Source organism: Montipora foliosa, chromosome 5, assembly GCF_036669935.1.
Source record: "Montipora foliosa isolate CH-2021 chromosome 5, ASM3666993v2, whole genome shotgun sequence".
NCBI lineage: Eukaryota > Metazoa > Cnidaria > Anthozoa > Scleractinia > Acroporidae > Montipora > Montipora foliosa.
The window spans coordinates 35,364,592-35,373,938 of record NC_090873.1 but is presented as its reverse complement, the minus strand read 5'-3'; the positions used below and the strand labels follow the sequence as shown (position 1 = coordinate 35,373,938).

Below are 9,347 nucleotides of genomic sequence, written 5' to 3'. Positions count from 1 at the left end.
TGGCGACCATTTTGGAATAAGGTGTATGACGGGAACATCCTTGATGTTGGACATCCATGTTACCGTTAATTGACACCTGTCAAAACAGTATTCTCTAACCTGTATCACGTGACTATATCGCGTGCTCAGGTGTAAAGCTCGTCGAGGTCGGCTGTTTGTTTAAGTTGACCGCTGATCCTGTACTGTTTTATGATTGGATTGCAGGCTCAATCCAGGTTAACTTATTGTAACTAGAAGTGTATTCAATAGATAGTAATGCTGCGGTGCATTTCGTTGATAGTGACAACATTTATCATCGATAACTACAGCAACGGCGTATTGAAGTCAGTGGGGTGATGAAGTCGACGAAATGTAAAGAGAAAAAATTCCAACTGATAAGCCACTGATCTGAAATTCGTGCATGATATAGAATGAGAAAGCAAGACACTACAAACTCCCTTTTCCACCCGAGATCGCGGGCATGTCCTGGCACTCATCAAGAAATGTCTGTAAAACTATAATGAGAGCTACGGTTGGAAGCACATGGCAAGCTTAACTTAGGTCAATTTCGATTTCATAAATCGCAGCGCATTTAATTTGAAAATAAAAAGTTTGACGGTTTTATTGTGGTTTTTCTAATCCTTTTGCAACTTTGATTAGCGACAATTTCATCACAGTTCTTCTTGTGATTCTAGAATTTGACCCGAAGGAGGTGCAACTGCGACAAGCGATGAAATACGTAGCTTAAAGTCAGATGTCAGTAAATGCAATGCATTCTGAAAAATCTAGTGAATCCAGAATAAAACTTTTCAAAACCCACTTTTATGTAATGTGCCGTTCACTAGGAAGTCACGGGTGCCTTTCAGAAAAGGAATGTAAATGTTACACTTTTTGTTAAAATGGTGGGAAAAACTGCTCTACGTATAACACCTAGCGAAGTTGATTTTGAGTAACTTTTTCTCTTCTTTTACACAGAACCTAGCACAGATAAGATGCCGCTAAGGTATTAATTAATAAAAAATCGTGGAAGCACAGTGGCAAACAGAGAGAAGTGATAAGCCAAGCCGAACAACAAATTTAACTACCAGAGAAAGATGACTCTTCCAAACAAAGATGTAATGATATCGTAGCAAATACGTTTTCTGTAGATGCCAAATGACTAGACTATAACGAAAAAAATGACAAATAGCAAAGAAAAGGCACTGGTTGAGTTCTTGTAGGTTCTTAATCCTACTTTAGAGAATACCGAGAGCTCTTGTCTCATAGAACTCTTTACTCAAATCGCCAATCTATATATCAATTACATGGTTTGAACGGTCGTAAATCCTTGTTGCTCGCATTTAAACACCACTTTTTGAATACGCTATTTAATTCTTGCAACTGCGTGCGATTCAACTGAAAAAGATACAATAAAAACGATTACATAAATTATTCTAAAGGTAATGAACAGAAAAGCGCAACGGAAAACACAAGCCAAATACTTACAAACTGTGATGCGAATTGAGATAAGCCAGAAGGCTGCCGAGAACGGTGAAAACAGAGACTAACGCAAATCTAGAACTTAAGAAGGATAATGTAACGACCGAACTTGGAAGAGAAAATTATGCGTAATAACGCCGAAACAAACTTATATACCTACAAACGAACGTGCAAAAAAGACTACAGGGAATAATTACGGTATACTAGTTAACACCTAGACAGAATTACAACGCATACACGCAGCAATACACACCTGACAACGAACAACGCAATCAACACATAAAAATTTCCTATTCTAGTTGCTACATTCCGGCCCCTGAACTTAATAGAGTTCACTAAAGCATTTTCACTTGCAGCTAGAATTCTGTATATTGCATTTCAAGGTTCGTTGAGCTAACGCTATCAAGCAGTTCATTGTTCAATTGAAACTCAAAACTCTTTCGCTTAAGATAAATGTTCCTGTTCTAGGAAGCATAACTTCGTGACTGGTCTTGATAGGACCGTCGTTCTTGTCGCAACCTTCACGGATCTTGTAAGGCCATCACTTCCCGGGTGAACTTCAACGACGCGACCTAACGGCCATTGTCCACGGTGAACTCTTTCATCTGCGATAAGCACCAGGTCTCCGACTACAAAATTTCGACGCGGCCTTAACCACTTCTGGCGTTCTTGTAAGGAAGGCAAATACTCCGACAACCATCTTTTCCAGAATACGTCAGCAAGATATTGCACTTGTTTCCAACGATTTAGGCAATAGAGATCTCCCTTCACGAATACACCAGGTGGCACATTCAAATTTGACTGCATGAGAAGCAAATGATTTGGGGTCAAGGGTTCCATGTCAGCCGGGTCATCACTGTTGCGGGTTAATGGTCGTCCATTCAGGATACTTTCAACTTCAGCCATCAATGTTCGCAACGCTTCTCCAGAAACCAACTGCTCTCTTAACAATACTCTCAGAACTTTGCGCACAGATCGAATAACGCGCTCCCACACTCCTCCCATATGAGAGGCTCCAGGAGGGTTAAACTTCCAATCGATATTTCTTTGGTGCAGGAATGAATTGATCTTCTGCTGATTCCAACTATCCACTGCTTCTCTTAGCTCTCTTTCCCCTCCGCAAAGGTTAGTACCATTGTCGCTTATAATAACCCTTGGCTTTCCTCTTCGACTGATGAATCTGCGCAATGCGCTAATAAAAGAATCTGTCTCAAGAGACTCGGCTACTTCAATGTGGGTGGCTCGAAGGGTAAGACATGAGAACAAACATCCGTAGTGCTTCACAATACTTCTTCCTCGTTTCACGAACAGTGGTCCAAAATAGTCGATACCAACATAGGAAAATGGCGGGTCTCCGGGAGTTAACCTTTCTTTGGGTAAATCTGCCATCATTTGTTGGCCACGGAGAGAGTTCGTCCCTTGATGATCCAGTACTTTTTTCGTGAACTTGTCAGCACGTATTCTTGACCTAGGTGTCCCACGGATTGGTGATGTGCCATAATCAGCAATCTGGAAAGGTGATGATTGTAAGGCAGTAGCAGCTGATGCTTTGACTGATAATTCAACCAGGCATTCACAAGTCTTCCACCAACCCTTAACGCTCCTTCTTTATCAAGCATTGGACGTAGTTTGTAGATGGAACCAGACGAGCCAGAAGTCCTCAGGGCACGTTTCTCTTGGGTTTTGGAATTTGAAGCTTGAAGTGCACTAAATATTTCGGGGAAAGACAATCTCTGGACGTATTTCACGATGTGAAGTTCTGCGAACCTTAACTCCTCCAGTGAAAGCTCGCCTTGTGGCAGTGCGTCATTTGGCGGATAACACTTTCTTCGGATGTACTCTCTGAAACGCAACAACCAGGCCACGCCCCTCTTAAGCTCGTACCAAGACGAGTAACGCTGGATCATTGAGTTTAAATTACTTTCCTCAGAAACCATGGTTGTTCTATTGGTTTGACCTTGACTCTTAATCTCTGGATCCTGGTCAGGTATACTTGGTAAAGGACTTGAAGGAACTGGCCAAGGCTCTTCTAGTTTCCAAAGGAATTCGGGACCCTTGAACCATCGATCCTGAAGAAGCAACTCTTCCTGAGTCAAACCTCTGCTGGCATCATCTGCAGGGTTCCTTGCTGACTCAACGAAATTCCACTGCGATGGTTTTGAACCATCGTGGATCACTGCCAGACGATTTGCAACAAACGTATGAAACCGCTTGTCCTCATTCTTGATGTATTGTAAAACAGCTGTAGAGTCCGACCAAAACACTGATCTGTCAATCTTTATCTCCAGTTCTTCTCTTAATGTTCGGTCCAGCTTCACGACAACTACCGCTGCTGATAGCTCCAACCTGGGAATGGTCATTGGCTTGACGTGAGCTAAACGGGACTTTCCAACGAGGAAACTGCAGTGGACTGCATTCCTTTCTTCATTGACATATCTTGCATACGAGACTGCACCATACGCGATCTGTGACGCGTTTGCAAAGTGATGAAGCTCCGTGACGTCTGCTACACCAAAGTCAGCTGGTTTCAAACATCGTGCCAAAGAAATCTGGAACAACTTTGGTAACTCTGAAAGCCACTTTTTCCAGCGTATAGCTTCTTCTTCTTTAATCTCTTCATCCCAGGAGGATTGCACAGATTTCAGACAGTCGTCAACGTAAAAGTTCTTCAGGACTGTATCGATCACCTGATGGGAGAAATTTCCAATATTGTCTTGAGCAGTCTTCCTGATGAAGAAGTTTGCACAACTCGGTGACGAGGTACTACCAAAAAGGTGGACTTCCATCCGGTATTCAATAGGCTGTGCAGATAAATCATCGTTTGGCCACCACAAAAATCTCAAGGCATCTGAATCTAGGGGGTCAACTTTCACTTGATGGAACATAGCTTCGATATCAGAAACCAGGGCAACTGGTTCTTGACGAAATCTTTGAAGAACACCGAACAAACTATTGGTCAAATCAGGGCCGTGTAATAACTGATCGTTCAGAGAAGTACCCTTGAACCGTGCAGCACAGTCAAATACTACTCTTAACGTGTCTGGCTTGTGGGGATGGAAAACTGCATGGTGTGGTAGGTACCATAAGGGCCTGCCATTAGGGTAAAGTTCCTCCACAGGCACTTGCTTAGCATAACCTTTTGCGATGTAGTCGTTAACAGCTGCTTTATAGCGTGCGAAGAACTGTGGATCTCGATGAAATCTCTTTTTCAACAAAGACAATCGCTGCTCAACTGCGACTCGGTTATTTGGAAGGTAAGGAGGTTGCCGTCTCCATGGAAGGGCCACTTGATAACGTCCGGAGACCCTTCTGACAGAAGATTCCATGATTGCCAATGCTCTTTCGTCTTCAACGGACATGGCGACTTTAGAACTAGATATCGAATCAGCAAAATCAGTTTCCCAGAAGTTCTTAACTTGCAGCAGTAGGGCTTCGTCTCTGGAGTTGCTTTCATCATTCAAACGCACAAAGTTCACACAGAAACTGCTTTCTTCATTGACCTTCACATTTGGTCCTATAAGGGTCCAACCTAACAAGGAACGGATGGCAACCGGTTCACCTCTACCGCCGCGCCTCTCTTCGAGCACCCAAAACGCTTCGGGGACGTTACACCCTATCAGCACTCTCACTTCCTTGCCGTCGATCTCTGGGAGTTCGATCCCGTTAAGGTGCGGCCATTTAGTGACATCATGATCTCTTGGAATACTACACTCAGATATGTTTAGGCGATCGACGGTCCACGCCCTCGGTACTTCAAGGCTGGAATCTCCGTTGATTGAGCCAACGATTAGCTTAACTTCTAGGCCAGATCTCTCGCTGTTCTTGCTTTCTTGGGTTGTTAATATGAAACTTCGTGGTTGCCCTGTGATCCCCAATTCATCAACCACTTCCTGTCACAAAGGGTCACATCAGAGCCGTTATCTAACAGGGCGTACTACCACTTTAGACGGAGTTTATCAGCTACATGGCCAGTACCATTCTGACCATTCACGCCGGCCCCAATGACATGACTCTGGCTGGACAATTCTGTTACAACACCCGAGGTGGAACTTTCACTATGGCCGAGCTCCTGATCGGCACGGCGACTATCTTGTGTCCCGTGACCAACTGGAAGAGGCTGAACTGGTGGATGGAGAACGGTCATATGCTTCTTTCCACAACCCTGGACGTAACAACCACTTCTCTGCATGCATCCCTTGGCCATATGGCCTATTTTGAAACAGTTCTCACATAGCCTCGCATCGCGAACGATCCTAATACGATCGCTGTACGATTTGTTCTTAAATTGTTCGCAGTTCCACAGCTGGTGCATACCATGGCAAACTAGACACCTTTTAAGCGAGGCGTTAATCCCGAATTTATAAGAGAGTCTTCGGTCCACTTTCACACCTTCAACTTGTGTACTGGGAGAGACCGGTGCTCTGAATCCCCCTTGGGTCGCATAGGTAGTCATTTTTGCTCCGGGATTTGAAGATTTGTTTCTTGGATTGCCCTTTTCTTTGTCGTTAGTTAATGCACCTCCAAAAACTGGATTGTTGGCCACTCGCGCCTTAGTAGTGACAAACTGGGAAATGTGATGAATTCTCGGTCGCTGACCGGTTTGCTGGATACTGTCTGCGATCTCAAGCCACTTCGTTTTCAGGTGAAAGGGGAGCCTGTCAACTATTCTTCTTAGATTATCGGCGCTGTTAATCTCGTCCAAGTACCCGATTGATTCTAATGCGTTCTGGCAATCCCTCAGCTGATCCGCAAAGGCCAGTAGTCCCTTTTGGTCATAAGGCTTCACGGGTGGACCATGAGTTATTTGGTTTAAGTGGGCTACGGCAATCTTGAATGGATGCCCAAAACGATCTTGCAGCAGGGCACGTGCAGTCTGGTATCCAAATGCAGGATCCATTGAAACACAGCTCTTGATAGCATTTCTAGCTGCTCCCGTACAGTACTGAAGAAGAAATGACAACTTCTCACTCTCATCGGACGCATTTTTCTCGATATTGCTCTCAAAGGAGCGAATAAAGTTCCAAAACTCAAGCGGATTTCCATCAAACTTGCTGAGTTCAGGTTTAGGTAAGGCAAACCCTTGCCTAATCGTTGACGCCACAGATTGAAACGTTTGCTGCTGGAGCTGTATCATTTTCTGTTGCTGCTGCAGTAACTGCTGAAACCTTGCCTCGGGCGGAGAAACCTCATTGCAAGATCTAGTTGATGGAGCCTCACAGCGATTCGGTACTCGCGTCCACACAGGAGCAGCCGGATTCAAAGTGACACTTGGGTACCCGGTAAAGGTGCAGACATTTTCTCTTCTTTGGCGTCTGCAATGAAGTAAACCGACTCATAAGCCCTTTCTGGCTCAAATAGTGACTTGTCCTCGGTAGCCTGGGAAGGATCCACAATTTGCTCTACGCCATCTTCCTCATCTAAGATATGGGCCCTTAGGGTGGCTCGCTCAACTTCATTCTCTGCTTCTAGGATCTCCTGCTCTCGCTGTACGGCATCCCTTTTCTGTTGCAGTTCTATCTTCTTCTTGAGTTGATTCAACTTTAGTTTAGCGATGGCCCTTTCTGCCTTAGCTACTTTTATTTTTACACTCAAGCGCGAATCCATGCTAGAACCAGAGTGATGACTTTTATTCGAAGTCAACGAGAGTCCATGTTGGCTTACAGAATCACTCGGTAGAACATCAGAACACGTCTCCTCGTTCCGGACACTATTTAACCACTTGTTAACACGCTCACAAAACTCGTGCTTCCTCTGGAGTTCGGAGTCAAAACCACTTATTGCTACTTGCAGCTCTTCGGAATCATCTATGGCATCAATGTACATGATGTTTCCTTGCTCAAATTTAGTAAACGCTAACTCCAAAGCTCTAAGTTTCTCTTCGATAAGGTTGACATTTCTGCGACGCCTCAGCAAAGGCTCAATATCCTGATAAATTCTGGTCAAATGACCCTTGTATGCGGAACGCGAATCTTTCAAGGCACTCTTTTCCTTCGTCGGAACTTCCTGAGTTGGCATATTGCCACTTGCACAAACACCGTCAACCACCGAACTGGTATCCATCGCCTTCAAACGGGTCGAACGAACACAGTTTTTGAATGAATGAACGGTCGTAAATCCTTGTTGCTCGCATTTAAACACCACTTTTTGAATACGCTATTTAATTCTTGCAACTGCGTGCGATTCAACTGAAAAAGATACGATAAACGATTACATAAATTATTCTAAAGGTAATGAACAGAAAAGCGCAACGGAAAACACAAGACAAATACTTACAAACTGTGATGCGAATTGAGATAAGCCAGAAGGCTGCCGAGAACGGTGAAAACAGAGACTAACGCAAATCTAGAACTTTAGAAGGATAATGTAACGACCGAACTTGGAAGAGAAAATTATGCGTAATAACGCCGAAACAAACTTATATACCTACAAACGAACGTGCAAAAAAGACTACAGGGAATAATTACGGTATACTAGTTAACACCTAGACAGAATTACAACGCATACACGCAGCAATACACACCTGACAACGAACAACGCAATCAACACATAAAAATTTCCTATTCTAGTTGCTACATGGTTGATCACAATTATATACCCAAAGATAGGTCACGTGATTATAGAGAATTAAATCATTTAATATTTATTGTTTATAGCAATGATTAATTAAAACACTACAGGACTTAAATTTTCTCCTTCTTCCAACCGCAAATGAAACAGTTTGTCTATTCCTCTTTTGAACTATATCTGCAGCGTAGAACAACTTATCGTTGAAATTTCAAAGGTTCAACGCTTTGTCTGTAATTTCTAGTTTCAAAAATTATGAGCTATGATAATTATGCATACGATATTTGACTAATCACCCTTAAATTTGTAGAGTAACTCTCTTTAACAAGGACAAGCAACCTGGCTGCGTGCATGCTCTTGTCTTCCTGAATCAACCACTGAGGAAACACTCAGTGACACTAAAGCTATGTTTCAGTTCTTTTTTTTTTTCCCACATGTTTTATTGCCATTTAATTTTGAAAAATAAAAAAGTGTTTACAAGACTCTCAGTATACTCTATTTACATTTGTAAGCTATTGTTAATTATAAATTACATTTATACTTGGAAACAATTACTATAATTATATTTGTGAACTATTGCTTGTTAAATATAAATACCATTTATATAATAACCACTTAGCCTGAAATTTTTTATGTATATTATTTTTAACGCCAATGTATTTCTCAGTTCTATATTTAACGTCTACTTGTTTTAAGAAAACTTCACGTTCTGGAATCTTGTCTTTCTTTCGACTTTGCCATATATGCAATTTACCAATATAAACATCTTGTAGTGTGAATTTTTCCCTTTTACCTGAAAGTACAAACCAGAAGTCTTCAAAATTTTCCCAAAAAAGAAGAGTAAAAGGACATTCGTAAAATAAATGATAGATGGTTTCTGTTTCCACTTTGCAGAACGTACAGGTATCATGTAAAACATAACCTATCTTAACTAATCGCCTATTAGTAAAAACAATATTGTCCAACAGTTTTAACTGAAAGCTTCTAATAAAGGTTTCCGATGAAACCGACATCAAGTTAAGAAAAACCTTTGACACAGTAATATCATCTAAGTCAAAGTCATTTTTCAATTTAGCTCAAGTTAAGAAAAACCTTTGACACAGTAATATCATCTAAGTCAAAGTCATTTTTCAATTTAGCTCAAGTTAAGAAAAACCTTTGACACAGTAATATCATCTAAGTCAAAGTCATTTTTCAATTTAGCTCAAGTTAAGAAAAACCTTTGACACAGTAAAATCGTCTAAGTCAAAGTCATTTTTCAATTTAGCTCAAGTTAAGAAAAACCTTTGACACAGTAATATCATCTAAGTCAAAGTCATTTTTCA

The 9,347-nt window shown here is 41.9% G+C and overlaps 2 protein-coding genes across 2 annotated transcripts; both read right to left on the bottom strand.

The window, feature by feature from the left end:
- Window positions 1-1,902: 1,902 nt before the first annotated feature.
- On the bottom strand, window positions 1,903-2,847 carry LOC138002652 (uncharacterized). The gene has a single exon (XM_068848652.1). It carries the CDS (start codon window positions 2,845-2,847, stop codon window positions 1,903-1,905), a length of 945 nt encoding a protein of 314 aa, XP_068704753.1.
- Window positions 2,847-6,592, bottom strand: LOC138002651 (uncharacterized). The gene is made up of 2 exons (XM_068848651.1): window positions 5,423-6,592; window positions 2,847-5,348 (listed from the first exon to the last, which is right to left on the bottom strand). Exons 1-2 carry the CDS (start codon window positions 6,590-6,592, stop codon window positions 2,847-2,849), a joined length of 3,672 nt encoding a protein of 1,223 aa, XP_068704752.1.
- Window positions 6,593-9,347: the final 2,755 nt, after the last annotated feature.